Genomic DNA, 23008 nt, shown 5'->3' with positions numbered 1-23008 from the left:
GCAACCAAAGCCTCTACATAGTGATGGGGTGCCCCTATTTCTCAAATTGGGGGAATATTTGTTGACCTTTTGGCCTTCTGGTCCCAGAACCTTCCAAATGCTTGGGTCCAGAGTGTTGTTTCCAGGGGCTACAAACTGAAGTTTTGCACTCTACCTCCTCACTACTTCATGCTACTTCCTTCTCCATCACAGAGGGTGGATCTTGTTTCTGCTGACCAACAGTTTTTGACTCAAGGGGTCATTTACCTCTGTGTCAGTAGAACCAGGTTTTCAGGGTTTCTAACTTTTTATGGTTCCCAAATCCGGTATGCCTCTGCCCCTGCTCTGCCCTTTGGGCAGAGGCATACCGTTAGTGACGCATAGACGAGCACGGCGCTCGCGGATGTCTGGATTGTTTACACTGTTTTTAATGTGAGTATTCCGTTATTATCAATACATTTATTTTAAATGACAATACACTATGGAGTCCCTATTTATATTTATATAAATATAAATATATATATATTGTGGGAGATTAGCTCGGTGGCGGGTATGGATGACCCCTTGGGGGGGGTGCGTTTACACAGGGAGATAGCCGAGAAGTGGTTGCAAACAATAGTTTGGTTTATTCATGCAATTTTCTTTAAACAAGTGCATGCAGCAAAAACATCCAAAATAAAATAAAACACAAAATAAATCCTTGCCACTGTGGGCGGCTACCTTCTCACACACAGGAACCTATCTAATGAAGTCTGTCTCCAACCTACTGTTGGGCAAACTTTTCTGATCCTACAGCAGACACTCCATAGTCCATGTTATTTCTTCACACAACAAATGTCCATTGAACATGTCCCTTTTCCTCTTCACATTGAACATGTCCCTTTGCTTGTCTCTTCACATAGCAAACATTCCTTTATTTCTTTTCACATAGAAATAGTCCAGACCTCACCTTGAGTAGTCTTCAGTCTTAATTAATTTCCCCTTCACACAGGAAATGTCCATTGGTTTCTTTTCACATAGAAACGATCCAAGACCTCACCTTGAGTAGTCTTCACACTTGTTACCCTCCTCAGCGCACATCGCTTCAGGAGGTCTTCCCCATGCTTGCACAGCTTTCAGGGGGCATCCCTTCTCCCATGCCCACACGGCATCGGGAGGCACACATCTGACTGTCCTCCTCTCCCCAGCTCACACAGCGTCAGGAGGCAGCAATCCTTAGACTTCCTTTGGACAAATTATAGAGGCCTTAACTTCCTCATTCCGAACAGCTGAAGGCCTTTCAACTTCCTTAAGCCGTCCTGGCTACCTTTTCAGCCGACACCCTATAGTAATTGGTGAATTTTCTAAACCAGGTGGAAATGTATCTCCTGTCTGTGACTACATCCACAGATTTACCTGACTTCCTGTCACATACCCCCCCCCCTCTTGTTTCAACCCTAGGGTTGGGACACAGTTTTCCAGGCACGCATGTGTCAGGCACTTCTTTTGACTCCCACTGATAAGCCTCCTAGTATCTTCAAGCTTTAGGATGAAACTGTTTCTGTCATCTTCATTGACAGATTTCTCACAAATGCCACACAGTTTGTCTCTCATCTCGTATACACATTCCTCAACTGCATTTTTAGCATCATTTCGCTCCTTCTCAAGTTTGTTCTGCATAACCTGTGGATCTGTCCTATCCACCAAGGAGGACCGTGATCCATAGGCAACTAAATTGTGCTAGTCTTAAAGTTTTCAACATTCTTGAGCCGCCTCTCTCTGCAATCAATAAATGATTTCCACAAAACTTTGAGAACCTCTGCTTCACTTGGCTTTGTTCCAAGAAATGCCTTCTTGAGCTTGGCTTGCTCTAAGATGCTGTGCAGAAGGCCTTCCATTTGCGAAAACAGGCTGTCACACATTTCTTCAAAGTGACCCCCTGTTCATTTTTCCAGCGACATCATCAACTTTCCTTCCATCAACATATGGGTCAAAGGCAGTAGCTTCATTATTTAGCCGTAGACAGTTGAACCCAGCGATCTGGGTGGTATCCATTACAGACCTCCTCTCTGCATCAGTGAAGAAGCATGGAACTGCAACACAGTCTATTACAGGTTTCTTCCCTGCACTTTCTGCTATTGCATTACTTTTCCCTTGTAGCTCCTTTTTTTTTATCTGAACTCCACATGGAATGTATCTCAAGATCACGATCAAACTTCTGCCACCTGTCTTTCACCAGTTCCATTTTGGAAATATTCCCTGAAAGGCACTTATTCATTTGCTTCACGTTTTCACCAACAGCCTTAGTTTTCTCCACTAGGTGGCGTTTTTGATGGAAATGTTTATTCCAGAGGGGTGATTCAAACAACATGCCATCAAATTTCTGATGCTCACTTAGGACAGACCCCAAACACTGATCCTTTTATAAACTGCATCAGGCACACTATCCCCTCTTTGGGACAGATCCTGTTCAAGTTCCTGCAACGGAATCTTCATCTCTTCTACTTGCTGTTCTAAGGCTCGCTTGGACTCTTCTAGCTCCTGAACGCTTTTCCCAACATCATCCTTGGAGCTGACCAAATCTTCCATTTCTGTACACAGCTGTTTGTTGACTCTTTCTAGTTCAACCTTACACTCTAGAGCTTCCTCTAAGGAGCGAGCCAAGAACAGGGCTTTGGTCTCTTTATCACGCGCCTCCGCTTCTGCACGGTCGCGTTCTTCTGCATATTTTGCAGACACAGTCTTCTCCTCACCAAGCATCTGATCCAACTTCTTTTTCACATTTTCAACATTTTCTAATGAACCAACGCTTTCTTCCATGCGTTTTTTCATATCCGCTATCTGAGCTTGCAATGTTGCGACTTGCTCTGATAGGTTTTTCTTTGCTTCCTCCTCCTCTTTTAATTGTTCCAGGACGCCATTTTTCTCATCTTCCATTTGTTTGAGTTTTGTGCTAAAACTCAACCTTTGACACCTCTCTTCCTGTAAGAGTTCCTGCGTGTCTTGCAGCTGCGATTCCAAGATAGAGAAATCTTTGGCAATTTCTCTAGTTTTGCTGTCTGCTTGAGAAAGCTGATTTGTGACATTGTCCAACTCAACCTGCAGTCGGTTTGCCTTCTCTGACAGCTTAACACACAATTGGTCACCTTCTGACACTTTCACTTGCGATTCCTGCAGCTGTGCCTCTACTTTTTCCCTCTTGTGTTCAGAATCTCCTTTTCCCTGCATAAGAGCCATCACCTCATTGGCTAGTTTCTGGGAATGAGAATGTAGTTCTGCCACACAGGCTTCTTTCTTCTTTAACAGCTGCTGGAAACGTTGGGCTTCATCTTTCCAACTTTCACAGTCTGCACGTAATTCATCTACCACATTTCTCAAAGTTGTGAGCTCATACACAGTACTCAGTAATTTAACCTCTCTCCCATTTTTCTCCTTGTAGCTGAGAGACAATGTCGTTTTCAGAGCGACATTCTGTTCCTGCGCATCCTGCAGGTCTCTTTTTGTAGCTTCTAAAGACTGAAGACTTTTTTCCAGCTGATTACGCAACTCCAACATATCACCCATACTTTGCTCCTGCAAAGTCTTAACTTGAATTTCCTTCTCCATAAGGATGGTATCTTTCTCCATTATAGTCTCTCTACGTTTGTGCAACTCGGAAAAAAGAAGAGCAGTGGATTCTTCCCACTGGAACACCTGAGCCTGCACGTTTCTATGCTCCATCCTAAGCAACTCCAGGGCTTGTTCCTTTTCTTCCATTTTCCGTTGCAAGGCATCCAGTTCAGCCCTGCACACATACTCGGTTTCCTCCAAACCGATGACCTCCATTTGCTGCTGGCGTCTCTGTTTCCAGCCTGCCATGCTCTCTTGGTGAGCCTTTTGTTGAGCTGCAAAGCTCCGCTGAAAATCCACATTTGCCCCAGTGTTGCTAGGGACAACAACCTTTCTCTTTAGCAGACTCCATTCAGGTATGGATGGGGCTCGTTCAGGCGGTAACATCCCCTCCATCGTTAGAATTCGGTCTCTCATTTCAGCTCTCTTTGCATCTTTCAGGCGTTTTGATCGCCCCATCTTCAATAACTCCACAATAAATTTTTCACAGTCCAGCAAAAAATTTTGAGACCACTGTCTCTTTAAAACTAGTAGTTTTTTTTTCTCTTTCAGGATCTCCTCTCCTGCACACATAGATTGTGCAATCTCATGCACCAGACAAAGTTCATAGAACATATGCACTTCTTTGCAGAGATCTCTGCTTTTGCCCAATGCATACCTCCACCATATGTGGGAGATTAGCTCGGTGGCGGGTATGGATGACCCCTTGGGGGGGTGCGTTTACACAGGGAGATAGCCAAGAAGTGGTTGCAAACAATAGTTTGGTTTATTCATGCAATTTTCTTCAAACAAATGCATGCAGCAAAAACATCCAAAATAAAATAAAACACAAAATAAATACTTGCCACTGTGGGCGGCTACCTTCTCACACACAGGAACCTATCTAATGAAGTCTGTCTCCAACCTACTGTTGGGCAAACTTTGCTGATCCTACAGCAGACACTCCATAGTCCATGTTTTTTCTTCACACAACAAATGTCCATTGAACATGTCCCTTTTCCTCTTCACATTGAACATGTCCCTTTGCTTGTCTCTTCACATAGCAAACATTCCTTTATTTCTTTTCACATAGAAATAGTCCAGACCTCACCTTGAGTAGTCTTCAGTCTTAATTAATTTCCCCTTCACAACGGAATAGTTCATTGGTTTCTTTTCACATAGAAACGATCCAAGACCTCACTTTGAGTAGTCTTCACACTTGTTACCCTCCTCAGCGCACATCGCTTCAGGAGGTCTTCCCCATGCTCACACAGCTTTCAGGGGGCATCCCTTCTCCCATGCCCACACGGCGTCGGGAGGCACACATCTGACTGTCCTCCTCTCCCCAGCTTACACAGCGTCAGGAGGCAGCAATCCTTAGACTTCCTTTGGACAAATTATAGAGGCCTTAACTTCCTCATTCCGAACAGCTGAAGGCCTTTCAACTTCCTTAAGCCGTCCTGGCTACCTTTTCAGCCGACACCCTATAGTAATTGGTGAATTTTCTAAACCAGGTGGAAATGTATTGTCATGGTCTTACCTTCTTGCTGTTCTCCTTCGTTTGACATGTGCTGGCGGCCATCTTGGTTTCTGGGTTTCTTGTAGCCTCCCACCCTGCGGCTCCTCCTTCCCACTGGGAGGAGCTGGATGCCTAGCTCATATATATAGGAGGTCTGTGGCTTCAGTTCCTTGCTTGGTCCTCCTGTGTTCACATGCTTCTAAGACTGCTGCTGCTTCTGGTCCCTGATCCTGGCTTCGTCTGACTACCCTGCTGGTTCCTGATCCTGGCTTCGTCTGACTACCCTGCTGGTTCCTGATCCCGGCTTCGTCTGACTACCCTCCTGGTTCCTGACCTCTGGCTTCGCAAGGACTCTGCCTCGGTTTCGCCATCCGTTTGGACTTTTGCTTTACAGCTTGATTTTCAATAAAGCCTTCTTATTTTCACTTATCTGTTGTTGTACGTCTGGTTCATGGTTCCGTGACATGTATCTCCTGTCTGTGACTACATCCACAGATTTACCTGACTTCCTGTCACATACCCCCCCCCCCTCTTGTTTCAACCCTAGGGTTGGGACACAGTTTTCCAGGCACGCATGTGTCAGGCACTTCTTTTGACTCCCACTGATAAGCCTCCTAGTATCTTCAAGCTTTAGGATGAAACTGTTTCTGTCATCTTCATTGACAGATTTCTCACAAAAAGTTTGTCTCTCATCTCGTATACACATTCCTCAACTGCATTTTTAGCATCATTTCGCTCCTTCTCAAGTTTGTTCTGCATAACCGTCTGTCCTATCCACCAAGGTGGACCGTGATCCATAGGCAACTAAATTGTGCTAGTTTTAAAGTTTTCAACATTCTTGAGCCGCATCTAGACCAGTTATAGGCAATGTTCCCTCTAATTTTTTACTGTGCTGAGCAAATAAAAAAATTTCTGAGCGCAAACCTTTAGACTGAGCAATTTCATCAAAAATCGTATATTGTCACAAAAAGTGCATGTTGCCATTAACTATGGGCTATATAGTTTGATAGAATATTAGTAAATCGTATTAACTGTTCAACCAATTTTACAGTATACTGTAAAATTGGTTGAACAGTTAATACGATTTACTAATATTCTATCAAACTATATAGCCCATAGTTAATGGCAACATGCACTTTTTGTGACAATATACGATTTTTGATGAAATTGCTCAGTCTAAAGGTAATAGTAATAATAAATGTTCAATAGGTGACACTCATTGCTGGACTAGCCCACTGCCATGGAACTACAAGTCACAGCATGCCAGCTGGTCCTATAGCAGGGATGGGCTACCTCAGCCATTGTGGAACTACAGGTCACAGCATAACCTACCAGCTGGTCCTATACAGGGGTAGGCTACGTCAGCCATTATGGAAGTACAAGTCACAGCATGACTTACCAGCTGGCCCCATACTTAGGGTAGGCAGCCTCATTTATTGTAGAACTACAAGTCACAGCTTAACCTGCCAGCTGGCCCTTTACCAGGGGCAGGCTACCTAGGCTGTTGTGGAACTAAAAATCACAGCATTACCTGCCAGCTGGTCCTATACTAGGGGGAGGCTTCCTCAGCTATTGTGGAATACATGTCACAGCATGACTTGCCAGCTAGCCCTATACTAGGGGAAGGGAACCTCAGCTATTGTGGAACTACAAGTCACAGCATGAAATGCCATCTGGCCCCTTAATAGGGGTAGGCTACCTCGTCTATTGTGGAACTGTTTTTGTTTAAAATAATATTAATTGGGCTACATTACAGTACTGTAAAAAGATGAGGGGGGCGTGGCATTGCCTGACCTGCATGGAGTGAGTAGGACGTTCTAAGCGAGAGCTCTGATTTCCCTGGGTATGATGGCAGCGATCCTCCGCTCTCCCCAGCACTTCCAGCGATGCCTCCTGGCCGAGTTGGTTCTTCTGGTGTTTGACCACCAGCCGTGAGTGACTTGGCCCCCGCGAGCACCCCCCCCCCAGTGCACTTACCTCAAGGACGGTCCGGTCACTTTTCAGTCCCCGGCTTCCCGCGTCTCCGTCCTCCCGAGTCCCGGCGCCTCCTCTTCGGCCAATGGCATGAAGTTGGCCTTTCGGCCAATCAGGAAGCGGGAGGACCCGCTCCCTGATTGGCCAGGAGAAGGATCCGTGTGACAATAGCGAATTTTCATTCGCTATTGTCACACAATGGGCGTGCTCTCGGGGCGCACGCTCTGCTCCCCAGCCGCCACTTCTGTGCTGTCTAAATAGGTGCGCGGTCTACATAGCTGCTTGCGCGGGACCATAAATTTCACATGCGCGCACTTTAGGGGGAACATTGGTTATAGGTGGAGGAGGTGACCACTTTTTGCAATATCGTATAACGTTTATATTGGTCAGGCAACGCACTGACACCTTCGCTGCCATTGTGCTATGTGCTGGGTGTTCAGTGTGACCCTGCGCCTTTAAGGAGGGGTGGGCTCCCTCCAGTCACCTGTCCTCCATCTATCTCATCAGAATGCATGTGCTCCCATTGTGGAGACTCTTTAAAGGTAGAGTTAGGGACTGCAGATATCAGGGTGCCTTGGCGCGGCCTGCAGCTTACGCATGTATTTGCAAATGTGTGCAACTAAACCCCTGTTTTTAACGCATACTGTTAGACAGGTTAATTTGGCTGGTTGCTGGCTGGTTGGTAAGAAGTGACTGGAAATCCCTTCGTTTTTGATCTGCGTTTGCCCTTCCAGTGCTCCTTACTATCTAGACCAGTTATAGGTGGAGGAGGTGACCACTTTTTGCAATATCGTATAACGTTTATATTGGTCAGGCAACGCACTGACACCTTCGCTGCCATTGTGCTATGTGCTGGGTGTTCAGTGTGACCCTGCGCCTTTAAGGAGGGGTGGGCTCCCTCCAGTCACCTGTCCTCCATTTATCTCATCAGAATGCATGTGCTCCCATTGTGGAGACTCTTTAAAGGTAGAGTTAGGGACTGCAGATATCAGGGTGCCTTGGCGCGGCCTGCAGCTTACGCATGTATTTGCAAATGTGTGCAACTAAACCCCTGTTTTTAACGCATACTGTTAGACAGGTTAATTTGGCTGGTTGCTGGCTGGTTGGTAAGAAGTGACTGGAAATCCCTTCGTTTTTGATCTGCGTTTGCCCTTCCAGTGCTCCTTACTATCTAGACCAGTTATAGGTGGAGGAGGTGACTACTTTTTGCAATATCGTATAACGTTTATATTGGTCAGGCAACGCACTGACACCTTCGCTGCCATTGTGCTATGTGCTGGGTGTTCAGTGTGACCCTGCGCCTTTAAGGAGGGGTGGGCTCCCTCAAGTCACCTGTCCTCCATCTATCTCATCAGAATGCATGTGCTCCCATTGTGGAGACTCTTTAAAGGTAGAGTTAGGGACTGCAGATATCAGGGTGCCTTGGCGCGGCCTGCAGCTTACGCATGTATTTGCAAATGTGTGCAACTGAACCCCTGTTTTTAACGCATACTGTTAGACAGGTTAATTTGGCTGGTTGCTGGCTGGTTGGTAAGAAGTGACTGGAAATCCCTTCGTTTTTGATCTGCGTTTGCCCTTCCAATGCTCCTTACTATCTAGACCAGTTATAGGTGGAGGAGGTGACCACTTTTTGCAATATCGTATAACGTTTATATTGGTCAGGTAACGCACTGACACCTTCGCTGCCATTGTGCTATGTGCTGGGTGTTCAGTGTGACCCTGCGTCTTTAAGGAGGGGTGGGCTCCCTCCAGTCACCTGTCCTCCATCTATCTCATCAGAATGCATGTGCTCCCATTGTGGAGACTCTTTAAAGGTAGAGTTAGGGACTGCAGATATCAGGGTGCCTTGGCGCGGCCTGCAGCTTACGCATGTATTTGCAAATGTGTGCAACTAAACCCCTGTTTTTAACGCATACTGTTAGACAGGTTAATTTGGCTGGTTGCTGGCTGGTTGGTAAGAAGTGACTGGAAATCCCTTCGTTTTTGATCTACATCCACAGATTTACCTGACTTCCTGTCACAATATATATATATATATATATATATATATATATATATATATATATATATATATACAGTATCTAACAAAAGTGAGTACACCCCTCACATTTTTGTAAGTATTTTATTCTACCTTTTCATGTGACAACACTGAAGAAATGACACTTTGCTACAATGTAAAGTAGTGAGTGTACAGCTTGTATAACAGTGTAAATTTGCTGTCCCCTCAAAATAACTCAACACACAGTCATTAATGTCTAAACCGCTGGCAACAAAAGTGAGTCCACCCCTAAGTGAAAATGTCCAAATTGGGCCCCAAGTGTCAATATTTTGTGTGACCACCATTATTTTCCAGCACTGCCTTAACCCTCTTGGGCATGGAGTTCACCAGAGCTTCACAGGTTGCCACTGGAGTCCTCTTCTACTCCTCCATGACGACATCGCGGAGCTGGTGGATGTTAGAGACCTTCACTTTCCGTTTGAAGATGCCCCACAGATGCTCAATAGGGTTTAGGTCTAGAGACATGCTTGGCCAGTCAATCAACTTTACCCTCAGCCTCTTTAGCAAGGCAGTGGTTATCTTGGAGGTGTGTTTGGGGTCGTTACCATGTTGGAATGCTGCCCTGCGGCTCAGTCTTCGAAGGAAGGGGATCATGCTCTACTTCAGTATGTCACAGTACATGTTGGCATTCATGGTTCCCTCAATGAACTGTACTTCCCCAGTGCCAGCAGCACTCATGCAGCCACAGACTGTGACACTCCCACCACCATTCTTGACTGTAGGCAGGACACACTTGTCTTTGCACTCCTCACTTGGTTGCCACCACATACGCTTGACACCATCTGAAACAAATAAGTTAATATTGGTCTCATCAGACCACAGGACATGGTTCCAGTAATCCATGTCCTTATTCTGCTTGTCTTCAGCAAACTGCATGCTTTCTTGTGCATCATCTTTAGAAGAGGCTTCCTTCTGGGACGACAGGCATGCAAACCAATATGATGCAGTGTGTGGCGTATGGTCTGAGCACTGACAGACAGACCTCCCACCCCTTCACCCTTTGCAGCAATGCTGGCAGCACTCATACGTCTTTTTTCCAAAGACAACCTCTGGATAGGACGCTGAGCATGTGCACTAAACTTCTTTGGTCGACCATGACGAGGCCTGTTCTAAATGGAACCTGTCCTGGTAAACCACTGTATGGTCTTGGCCACCATGCTGCAGCTCATTTTCAGGGTCTTGGCAATCTTCTTATAGCCTAGGCCAGTGATGGCGAACCTTGGCACCCCAGATGTTTTGGAACTACATTTCCCATGATGCTCATGCACTCATGCAGTGTAGTTGAGCATCATGGGAAATGTAGTTCTAAAACATCTGGGGTGCCGAGGTTCGCCATCACTGGCCTAGGCCATCTTTATGTTGAGCAACAATTCTTTTTTTCAGATCCTCAGAGAGTTCTTTGCCATAAGAGAGCGACAACACCAAATTTAACATACCTGCTCCCCATTCACACGTGAGACCTTGTAACACTAACGAGTCACATGACGCTAGGAAGGGAAAATGGCTAATTTGGCCCGATTTGGACATTTTAATTTAGGGGTGTACTCACTTTTGTTGCCTGCGGTTTAGACATTAATGGCTATATGTTGAGTTATTTTGAGGGGACAGCAAATTTACACTGTTATACAAGCTGTACACTCACTACTTTACAGTGTAGCAAAGTGTCTTTTCTTCAGTGTTGTCACATGAAAAGATATAATAAAATATTTACAAAAATGTGAGGGGTGTACTCACTTTTGTGAAATACTGAAACTGCTTTCAGAGCTTTGTTAGACATCACTGCATACAAAGCTTTGATTAGACATAACTGCATACAAAGCTTTGATTAGACATCACTGCATACAAAGCTTTGATTAGACATCACTGCAAACAGAGTTTTTTGTTAGACATTGCTATTTATAGAGCTTTGCATAGTCATCAGTACATACAGAATTTTGATTAGATTTCACTGCATACGCGGCTTTGGTTAGATGATATTGTTTACAGACCTTTGGTTAGACATGTCTGTGTACAGAGCTTTGGCTAGACATCATTGCATACAGAGCTTTGGTTAGACATCATTGCATACAGAGCTTTGGTTAGACATCATTGCATACAGAGCTTTGGTTAGACATGTCTGTGTACAGAGCTTTGGTTAGACATCATTGCATACAGAGCTTTGGTTAGACATGTCTGTGTACAGAGCTTTGGTTAGACATCATTGCATACAGAGCTTTGGTTAGACCTCATTGCATACAGAGCTTTGGTTAGACCTCATTGCATACAGAGCTTTGGTTAGACCTCATTGCATACAGAGCTTTGGTTAGACATCATTGCATACAGAGCTTTGGTTAGACCTCATTGCATACAGAGCTTTGGTTAGACATCATTGCATACAGAGCTTTGGTTAGACATCATTGCATACACAGCTTTGCTTAGACATCATTGCATACAGAGCTTTGGTTAGACATGTCTGTGTACAGAGCTTTTGTTAAACATCATTGCATATAGAGCTTTGGTTAGACATCACTGCAAACTATGCTAAGTCTTTGAAGCAATGCTAACTGGGTCACATTGTTAAAATAGAATCAAGAACTACTAAAATAGTATAGATTCTAATTCACCATACAATTTCTTGCACATTTAATTCTGTACAACTTGAATGGATGTAGGGAGAGGACAGCATAGGTGTGACTTGTTTATTTCTTGTTAAACATAGTGGCAGGAGATCTATCCCTGACTAAATAAAATTCTGCATATGTATTTGGTTTTAACTCTTTTGAATGTTCCTTCAAACAAACCTAGAATTTCTAGGAGTTCCTCATTGACATAAACTGAATGTGTATCCACAGGGGGAGAGCCCCGGAGCAGTTCTTGGATTTCATATGAAAGGCTGCCTTGACTCAGGTCTGCCTCTGTACAACTATTATGAGAAAAGCCCCCATGTTCCAGAAGATGGTGGCCGCACACCCTTGCATGTAGCGTGTGAGAGAGAAGACAACTACAAGGTAAATATGAACTAGTAAATGCAGTACAATAGGTGAAAAGGGTTCTCTAATTAACATTATGATGTTAAATATTGCAGTCAGACAAGGGAAGTCCGTTATTAATGGTGGAGAGCACCCTCTACGTATTGCTTCAAGCTGGTCATCCAGACCCCTATTATCTAACAATCAGAGAGATAGCCAGCACACTGAATTGGAGTGACAGTGTGGTTTATATACTAAGAATTGCAGCATCCTTTGGTTTAACTAACCATATAAGGATGTAATTTAGCCCATATTATGATGGGACCCCTTTCCCAGTTTAGTTAATAGGCTGATCGATTTACCTGGTCAATGGGCCTGATAGATCAGGGACCCATGGAAAATATATGCTTATTGTAACGGTGCCCAAAAAGGGTCAAATCCTGCTTTCTACAAATCAGTGATCCTAGGTTAGAACAATTATGCATGCTTAGTATTGGTGGATCTACAAAAGTCACAATAAATGTGGAACTGCTACAGGGGATGTAAACAGAAACAAAGGAAAAAGCAAAACAACAAAATCTAGCCTTTATTATAGCAGTAAATCAGCCTTTATTTACTAAATGAGTAAAGCTGTGACAAACATCAGCTGGAAAGGTGAAGTTTATATAATAGTGCACTGTTTGTGTTTTTTGTGATATGCTGAAATGCATGAAATTCTTCAGTAATAGCTTTGTACTTATACTTAAAGTATAACTAAAGGCAAACTTTTTTTTTTTTTTTTTTGATAGAGCAATGGAACGATTTAACCCCTGTCAGATTTTTTTTTTATGCCATCTGTGTCCCATTGGGGACATTTCCCTTCAAACAGGAAATGATAAGAAATACCTGCAAATAAGCGGATTCCTTATGGACCCCTAGGTCACCATAACTAGTGTCCTCATTGGAAAGTTTTCTGGGGACAACACAAAATTTGGGAGTTTCTTTTACTTTCATTTTTAATGATAATGGTAAACAGGACAAATAGAGAGGGTAAATCTCCTTATTCTAATCCCTCGCCACTCTATCTAAAACTTAAAAAAAAAAGTTCTCTATCATCCGTCGACAGACGCAGCCTCATCTCCATGAGCTGAGTGGGTTTATGCTCCTCCCATCAGGAGCAGTATAGGCAGTAAAATTTGAATACACACGCCCAGGGGGCTGTCCCTCTAGGCATAAACCCCCACTGCACAATCCAGCACATCAGTTTAGTTTCTGCCTAGAGAAGGAGTAGGACCTAGGTTATAGTTCTGACCGAGGCCTAGCCACGACGGTGCCCCCTAGTCCGGAGGGGGACGAGCCTGCGAGTGGATGCCTCACCGGGATGCATTAACCTAGAACACCATGAGTGGCAGCATACCCATCGGCTGGCAGCACCCCCACTTCGGGTGGGAGGCAGTCTTCCCAGAGCGGAGCCCACCCGGTCCATGGTATGGTGAGCAAATGTGCCCCCCCTTGCCCCTGCTGGCTTTGGGGGGATGTGGGCCCTCCCCTGGGGAAAATTGGACTTGCGCCTCCCAAGAGATCCCCTGATCTGCTCAGTACCCGGTCTGTATGTCCTTTCCTCTCCCTGTCCCTGCAGGGGGCTGTGTGTCTGGTGTGCTCTGGCACTATGGGGGGGGGGTGACATGGTACCATGGGCTTGCTGGTCTCTGTTGTGGTTCCTGAGGCCTTCATGTGTCGGTCCCTAGCCACATGGTGCGCTGTGGGCACTGCCATCTTAGATCTGGACAATGAGATTTTTTCCTCATAGACTTGTACAGTGCAGCAATTTTCCCTGCAGCTTCTTATTGTTTTCTATGGGCGTCCATCTTTGTGTAGCCCTGATGCTATACTCGGTAGTGTTTCCCTATCAGGCGACATCACTTCCTGTGTGGTCATTTCCTGCTGTTGTGCAGAGGCCTGCTTTTCTCTATGCTGTGGCAGATTCAGGAGGAAGTGTGTCTGAGGTGGTAATGTATTGGGGGTCTCTGCGGGCATATCCTTATACTTTCTGCTAACAGTTTGGTTTAAAGGGGTTCCTACAGACCGCTGTGAGCAGTGGTAGATACTGCGATCGGTGCTCTTAAAGGGACAGTACTCCGTTTTTTGCAATTTGCACTATGGAGTCCCAAACTGGAAAATCACCCTCAGACCCACTCTGTGCGACTCCCGGACAGTCCGAATCGCAGTCGCTGGCTTCGATTTCAGCTGCCATGGAAAGCCTGGGGACAAAAGTTAATTTAGTCATTAAAAAGGTTGATAGCTGAAAATGGCCGCTGCCTTCTCCTTCTATGGAGGTGTCCTCTGATTCAGAGGCTGATGGGGCTGCCCCAGACGCCCCCCTATCTGAGGGGTCCCTGTCCTCGCAGTCAGTTGGTGAAGAGGACTTCTGCAGCTGCAGTGCAGGAACGCGCCTTAGTGGAAGCCCTGATTATTTCAGTGCGGGATACTTTAAAATTGTCTGATGAGCCCACGCCAGCAGGGACGCGGTTGGCTTTTGGCTCCCAAAAGTCTCAGAAATCTGGCAAGGTTTTCCCTTGTCCTGACACCTTTCATGATATTGTGAATGACCAATGGCTGTGCATTAAGCACGTGTTAGTGGTGCCTAAACACTTTAAACACCAGTATCCTTTTGCTGAAAAGGTCTCCAATGTGGACCATCCTGTTTCCAGATTGAACAAATCTACCCTTGTGCCTGTGGAGGATTCCCAAGTTTTTACGGATGCAGTGGACAGGCAGGTGGAATCCCTTTCCCGCCATCTTCATGTGCTGGCGGGTTCCATTTCTAAGCCAGTTTTTGTGTCTGTGTTGGTTTCACAGATGGTGACAGAATGGATTAGGGGGTTGCAGGAGTCTTTGGATCCCGAGACTGTTCCTCCGGGACAGCTGGAACTGTTGGACCAGGTGATCCAAATTCTGGTGTTCCTCTGATGTTTCTATGGATGCGGCTCCCCTGGTGCCCAGGGGCTCGGCCATGGGCATTGCTTTAAGATGCATGGTTTGGTTGAAGAACTGGTCGGCTGACCAAGCATCTAAAAAGGACTTAGCTGATCTCCCCTTTCTGGGAGACAGGTTTTTTGGGGACTCATTGGATGAGTTGATCAAGGGAATGACTGGCGGGAAGAGTACTCTTCTTCCTCAATCTTCAAAGGGTAAGACACCCCATCCTAAGCAGGGTCCTTCCTTTTCTGCTCACAAACTTTTTTTTCGTGCCTTCGGGGCGCAAGAAAAAGGTAAGAATTTTAGAACTTCTGGAGGTGCTAAAAAGCCCTGGGGCAAGACCAAGGCCGATCAATCTGGTGCGGCAGACAAGTCCTCTTTACCATGAAGGGGCGCCCTCACCCGACTCAGAGGTGGGGGGATGTCTGCACTTCTATTAGGAACCCTGGACTTCCTTCATTCAGGACGATTGGGTTCGCAAACTGGTTTGTTCCAGGTACAAGATTGAATACCAGTCCCGGCCAGGGGACAGGTTCTTTTAGTCAAATCTTCACCTGTCCCTGGAGTGTTTGAAGGGTCTGTTGGAGGCTGTGCGGGATCTCTTGGCTCAAGGGGAGATTGTGCCGGTTCCCCAACAGGAACGCTCTTGAGGTTTCTATTCAAACCTGTTCACTGTGGCCAGAAAGGAGGGCAAAGTGCGTCCAATCCTTGACCTCAAGGCTCTCAACTGCTTTGTGTGGGTGCAGACGTTTAGAATGGAGTCCATTCGGTCGGTGGTGGCATATTTGAATCAGAGGGATTTTATGGCTTCTATCGATCTTAAAGATGCATATCTCCACATCCCCATATTTGAGGAACACCAGCGAGAGTTTTTACCAAGGTCCTAGCCCCTGTGCTGGCCTTGTTGCGTCGACAAGGTATCTCCATTCTCGGGTATCTAGACAATCTCCTGTTGTGAGAATTTTCCCATTTGGATCTGCTGGACAACGTCTCCATCACCATTTGGTGATGATCAATGTCTCCAAATCTGCCCTGACTCCGTCTATGCGGGTCACCTATCCTGGGCTGATCCTCGACTCTGCTCTGGCGAGGGTCTTCCTTTCCTTGGACAAGCTTCAGAAGGTGCAAGGAGCGGTCAGGTTGCTGATAGAGGCTGATCAGTCCTCCTTGCGGGCTTGCATGAGGGCCCTGGGTCTGATGGTCTCGACCTTCAAAGCGGTCCCGTTTGCTCAGTCTCACACAAGACAGCTGCAGAAAGAGATTCTGTCAAAATGGAACAGAGATCCTCGGTCATTGGACCAGAAGATTCGGTTGAGCCATCTCATGAAGTCGGCTCTCTCTTGGTGGCTCCAATCGCCTGTCCTATGCCAGGGCAAGTCCTTCCTGCCGGTGTTTTGGATGGTGGTCACCAAAGACGCCAGCCTGTCAGGCTGGGGTGGAGTGCTGGGAAAGCTCTGTGCCCAGGGAACTTGGATGACAGAAGAGTCTTCCTTGCCGATCAATATCCTGGAGCTGAGAGCAATCAAGCTCTGCCTGCTTCACTGGACGAGTCAGCTACGCGGCTCTCTGGTTTGGGTCCAGTTGGACAATGCCACAGCCGTGGCTTACATCATTCATCAAGGGGGCACCAGGAGTGCCCTGGCGGCTAAGGAGGTGGCCGAGATTCTGGTATGGGTGGAACACAATGATCTGGCTCTTACCGCGGTCCACATCCCAGGTGTGGAGAATTGGCAAGCGGATTTCCTGATTCGCCAGGTGTTGGATCAGGGGGAGTGGTCCCTACATCCGGAGGTGTTTTATCTCCTGTGTGCCTGGTGGGGGACTCTGAAAGTGGATCTGTTCGCGTCTTGCCTCAACAGGAAAGTTCAGAGGTTTGTGGCCAGGTCTTGGGATCCTCTAGCCAACACCACAGATTCTCTGGTGACTCCTTGGGGTCGGTAGCGCCTGTTATATGCCTTCCCTCCGCTCGTTCTCCTGCCGAGGTTTCTTCGCCGGGTGGAGATAGAGGGCATTCCGGTCATTCTGGTGGTTCCAGACTGGCCTCGGCGGTCTTGGTACGCAGAACTGGGAAAAATGGTTGTGGATCTTCCATAGCGTCTTCCTCTGCGGGAAGATCTTCTATCTCAAGGACCAATCTTCCATCCTGCTTTACAGTCGCTGGCTTTAACGGCTTGGCTGTTGAAAGCAAGGTGTTGAGGGATAGAGGTCTCTCTGATTCGGTGATTCCTACCCTTTTGAAGGCCAGGAAATTGACCTCCAAGAAGATCTATCATCGTACGTGGAAATCGTATATTTCATGGTGTGAATCGCTGCAGCAGCACCCTCGCTCTTTTTCAATAGCTAGGGTTCTGGCCTTTTTGCAAAAAGGGGTTGAGCAGCGCTTGACATTGGGTACTATCAAGGGCCAGGTGTTGGCCTTGGCTATTTACTTCCAACGTCCATTGGATACTCATATTTTGATTTGCACCTTCATTCAGGGGGTGCGTCATCTGGCTCCTCCGAGGAGATCCCATTCCCCATTGCCTCCGTGGGATCTTAATCTGGTTTGGTCTGTTCTTCAAAAGCCTCCTTTTGAGAATATTAGGGAGATTTATCTGCTTTCTTTGTCGCAGAAGGTTGTCTTCCTAGTGGCTATCACTTCTGCCCGCAGAGTCTCTGAGTTGGCGGCGTTGTCCTGTTCGCCTTATTTGGTGGTCCACAGGGATAAAGTGGTCCTCCGACCTAATCCGTCTTTTCTTCCTAAGGTGGTGTTGGATTTTCACATGAATGAAGACATTGTGTTGCCTTCCTTATGTCCTAAGCCTAAACACCCCAAAGAAGTTGCCTTGCACTCTCTGGATGTGGTTCAGGCGATAAGGGTTTATCTGACAGTTACTGAGTCCTCCAGGAAGTCAGACTCTCTCTTTGTCCTTCTGGACGTTCCTTGCAAAGGTTTGGCTGCGTCCGCTGTGACCATTTTGAGATAGATCAGGCAGACGGTTTTTCAGGCTTATTCAATCAAGGGTCAGGTTCCTCCTTTACCTGTGAAGGCGCATTCTACTAGAGTACTAAGTGCCCCTTGGGCTTTTCGCCATCAGGCCTCTGTTGTACAAGTTTGTAAGGCAGCGATTTGGTCGTCTGTGCACACCTTTACCATATTTTACAAGGTAGATTTATTGGCATCTTCGGAAGCCTCTTTTGGCCGCAAGGTTTTGCAGGCTGCTGTTTCATAAGAGAATGTCTGTTTGTACTTCTCTTCGGGGTCTTTTTTCTGGGTGAGTTCCTGTTGTTTGGTTGAGCTCCATGTTGCCCAGTTGGCTGCGTTTTTAGCCTTTTGGAGTTGACGTTACTATCTGGTTCTATTTTTCCCACCCCTCATACCTACACTGCTTTGGGACATCCCACTCAGTTCATGGAGATGAGGCTGTGTCTGTCGATGGACAATAGAGAAAATATTTTTGTAAGATCTTACCGTAAAATCTTTTTCTCTGATGTCCGTCGACAGACGCAGAACCCGCCCCTCGGTTTGGGGTTGGTTAGTTTGTCTTCACTGCTTTTAAACTATACGGATGTGCTGGATTGTGCAGTGGGGGTTTATGCCTAGAGGGACAGCCTTGTGTGTATTCAAATTTTACTGCCTAGACTACTCCTGATGAGAGGAGCTCATGAATGCTGTCAGCTGATAAAGCATGGAATGTGATTGGTTGCAGTTTAGTCATAAATGTTATTGGTTAGATAACTTTTATTACATAGGTCTGCTGTAATATGTCTTTATTTTTCATGCAGCTTGCAAAGGATACAATTTCTTTACTTCTGGCTCACAATGCCAAGGTCAACACTCTGTGGAGTGGGCACTCTCCTCTGTCCTTGGCCATCGCTAGTGGAAATGATATGGTGAGATGACTTTATATTCAGGTATAACAGTATGAAGAACTTGAAGAGAATTCACAGTCTTTGAAAAGGGAAAACTCATTGTTGTGGGTCAGTTGTATTTTAAACTTTTTTTGCATAATAACACTGACACATAAATATGGGTTTCTGAAAGAGGGAGCAGAACAGAAGGTTTTCCATTTCAGAGTCTTTCTCAAACTGATACTTTGCGCAGAGCTGTCTGTAGACAACATTGGGGTGAGAAGGGGATAGGTCACAGCTCTGACTCGTTTGCTTTTGTGTGTAAGCTTGAGCTTCTGAGCCCTGCAAGTAACAGGCCTTTTACAACGGGGAAACAAAGAAAATCCTAAAAAGCTCCACCTGCTTGAATTCAGTGCTTCTTAATGACTGTGTCCTATTGGAAAGACTTGCCTTCACTATTCAATAGCAAAAATAGTAAGTGGGATGAAGATCCTCTAAAGTGAATGAATCCCTGGTTGTCACTTGATACTAAAGTCCCCATTGGAAGATTTCCACAAATTTGGGATTTTCTTTTACTTTCAATGATAACGGTAAACAGGACAAATAGAAAGGGTAAATATCTGTGACAGGGGCACAGAGAGCAAAAAAAAACAGACAGGTGTTTTAATCCCTTTCCACTCTATCCATAAATAAAAAAAAGTTTTGCCTTTAATTTTACTTTAACCACCTATCGACCGCCTGCAGGCAGCCTCTCCTGGGCAAACTGATGTAGTAATATGTCGCTCGCTCAGGATACTCTAGGGGGCGAGCACGCACCGGCGTGCTCCCGCCCCCGCTCGTCAGCCGGGGAGCCAGTGTGTGTGACCGGCAGCTCCGATGGCTGCCGGCCACTGGCGATCTCCCGCAGCTGAGAGAGAAGGACAGACGGCTGATGTAAACACAGCCATCTGTCCTTCTCCCTGAAGTGATCACAGAGGCTATGTGATCCTGCTATATAGGATCACATGTCTCTGTGATGACTTCACAAGCCACGCCCCCTGACAGTTAGAATCACGCCCCTAGGGACACATTTAACCCCTTTATCACCCATACTGTTAACCCCTTCCCTGCCAGTGTCATTTTTACAGTAACAGTGCATATTTTTAGCACTGATTACTGTAGTAATGTCACTGGTACCCCCAAAAGTGTCAAAAATCTGTCCTCTGCAATGTCGCAGGACCGCAAAAAATCGCAGGTCGCACGCCATTACTAGTAAAAAAAAAAAACCAATAAAAATTACATAAATTTTTCCTGCAGTTAGTAAACGCAATAACTTTTGCGCAAACCAATCAAAATAATCAAAAAATTGCGATTTTTTTTTTACCAAAAATATGTAGCAGAAAACAAATTGGCCTAAAATGTTAAAAAATTTAGATTTTTTTAATTTTTGTTTTTGGGAATTTCATGTAAAAGAATGTGAAAAATATTGTTATTTTTTCAAAATTGTTGCTCTTTTTTTGTTTATAGCACAAAAAATAAAAATCAAACAGGTGATTAAATACCACTAAAAGAAAGCTCTATTTGTGGGGAAAAAGGGACATCATCAACACGACCGCGCAATTGTCCGTTAAAATCATGCAGTGCCGAATTGCAAAGTAGGGCCTTGTCATTGAGCAGCCAAATCCTCCATTCATAAAATGTTAAAGGAGTTGTGAAGGCAGAAGATGTTTTATCTCAATGCATTCTATACATACAAGGTAAAAAGCCTTCTGTGTGCACCAGCTCCCCTAATACTTACCTAAGCCCCATCTCTGTCCAGCTATGTCCACAAGTCCATTGGCCATCTTTCTGTTTGGTTGAGACACAGCAGCAGCACCATTGGCTTCCGTGGCTGTCAATCAAAGTCAGTTAGCCAGGAGAGAGAGGGGGTAGGGCTGAAAGGCAGCTCCGTGTCTGAATGGACACATGGAGCTGCAGCTTGGCTCAGGTGCTCCCATAACAAGCTGCTTGCTGTGGGGGCACTCAACAGGAGGGAGGGGCTAGGAGCAGCGAAGAGGGACCCGAGAAGAGAAGAGGAGGATCCAGGCTGCTCTGTGCTAATCAACTGCACAGAGCAGGTAAGTATAAGTGCCGGTTCACACTGTTCTGACTTGTCAGGCGACTTGGTCGCCTGACAAGTACCGGACCGTGCTATGCAATTGGAACCGTTCTAATAGGAGCGACTCAAGTCCCTCCGACTTAGAAAAAGGTTCCTGCACTACTTCGGGGCGACGTCGGAGCGACTTGCATTGACTTCCATTATGTGTAGTCGTTGCAAGCCGCGCGGAAGTCGCGGTGCACAGGCGATGGCATAACTCGCCCGAAGTCGTGTCGCCCTAGTGTGAACCGACACTAAGATGTTTGTTATTTATAAAAAAATAAAAATAAAAAAAACATGATGTTACAATCACTTTAGGACTAGAGACAATGTTCGCTTACCCAACACATAAGTTCATTTTATTCACGGCAAGAAAGAGATTTCCAAGAAAAGAAAAACAAAACAAAGTTAATTAGTCATGCAGAGGTGCTCTTTTGATTCCTATAAAAATAAAATGTTATTGATAGTTCACTTTAGTACATCGCATTAAAAATATTTCTTGTATCCATGTTCCGGTTGTGCTAAGTATATCACATCCACTTGAGGTCCTCTTACACATTTGGCATTAGTCACTGCTCTGTGGCTTTTTTATGCAGCACATTAACCTTTCTTTGATGTAACTTTATCAGTCTAAGAAAGATGCTTACTGTAGTGTGTTTACTATATGGTGTGTGCTGTTTTTTCTAGGCTGTGAAAGAGCTATTGGCAAATGGTGCAGATCCCAACCTGCCTCTGAGCAGAGGAGTAGGCAGTGCTCTGTGTGCAGCTGTGAATACCGCATATGAAAAACACAGGTCCCTGGCTGCAAGAATTGCTCTGGTACGAGAAAAATCTCACTTTGCAAAGTCATTTCATGACTTTTTGTTATAAGATATCTGCTCTAACTTAAGACAGAAAGGATAGTCATGGTGTTTACCTTGCCATCTGCCAAATTCCAGTTGTCATCCCTCAATTTTTTCTTTTCATGATCACCATTTTTTATGCATTTAGCATAATCCAACATCATTTACATATCATATTATTATACACTAAATACATGAAATGTTGTACGGGTATAGACTGTTAACATCATCACTACCCCCATCCACAATTCAGTCGTTTTTTACATATTACATTTTTTCCATGTTCCATTATTTACCCAGATTTGTCAGCCGTCCAGTTTCCTTGTTTCTTAAGGTCTAGCTCATGTCTTGATTTATAGTTTTCATTAAAGAATATTCCCAAGGTCATTTAATGTAATTGAGCTAGTCAGTAATTAGTTCACTAGTGCTGAGACAGGAAAGTATTTAATACATTCTGTGTGAGACAATTAAAGGTACTATGCATATGCTTATGCTCAAACACTGGAATTATATTGCATCTGTAGGAGATCCTAATCAAAAATTGAATGATGGGTAAATGCTGACATACTGGATAAAAAGGAAAATGATTTCCCTCTTTTCTAAAAATTGCATACTTGCAGACATGATAACAAATATTATCTGACCTTGTAGGTGTATAATATACTCCCACATTGGTTAGATCTTTTTTATTATTATTATCATAAAATATTAGAATTGCCTATGAATGTAAATGATTCCACAGCACCAGTATCATAAGGCAGAGAAAAGTATGCAAACAAGTCAGTGGATTACTTATCAGCGGGTGCCTAAGGAAGAAAAATGCTGACTATGACCCTAAGAACACCATCCCTACAGTCAAGAACAGAGGTGGAAACATTATGCTTTGGGGCTGTTTCTCTGTTAAAGGTACAGGCAGACTTTGCCGCATTGAGGGGCCAATGGAGGGGGACATGTTTTGTAAAATCTTGGATGAGAACCTTTTTCCCTCAGCCAGAACACTTAAGATGTGTCATGCGTGGGTCTTCCAGCATGACAATGACCTAAACAATGACCTAAAACTTACCACCAAGGCAACAAAGGAGTGGATCAAGAAGAAGCATATTAAGGCCATGGAGTGGCCCAGCCTGTGTCCAGACCTTAATCCTATAGAAAATATATGGCGTAAGCTGAAACTTCAAGTTGCCAACCAGCAGCCAAGAAACCTTAAGGATTTAG

General features: G+C 45.2%; 1 protein-coding gene across 1 annotated transcript in view; it reads left to right on the top strand.

Moving 5' to 3' along the window:
- The window catches only part of ANKMY1 (ankyrin repeat and MYND domain containing 1), a 100930-nt gene that overhangs the window by 59214 nt on the left and 18708 nt on the right, over positions 1 to 23008 (top strand). Inside the window, exons 10-12 of the mRNA XM_082252200.1 lie at positions 11930 to 12085; positions 18770 to 18877; positions 21639 to 21770. Of these exons, the coding sequence (XP_082108326.1) occupies positions 11930 to 12085; positions 18770 to 18877; positions 21639 to 21770 (396 nt within the window). The remainder of the gene's footprint in view (positions 1 to 11929; positions 12086 to 18769; positions 18878 to 21638; positions 21771 to 23008) is intronic.

Source organism: Pelophylax lessonae, assembly GCF_965119305.1.
Source record: "Pelophylax lessonae genome assembly, chromosome: 3".
NCBI classification, from domain to species: Eukaryota; Metazoa; Chordata; class Amphibia; order Anura; family Ranidae; genus Pelophylax; species Pelophylax lessonae.
The sequence above is the reverse complement of the archived record's forward strand: the minus strand, read 5'-3'. Positions and strand labels throughout refer to the sequence as shown.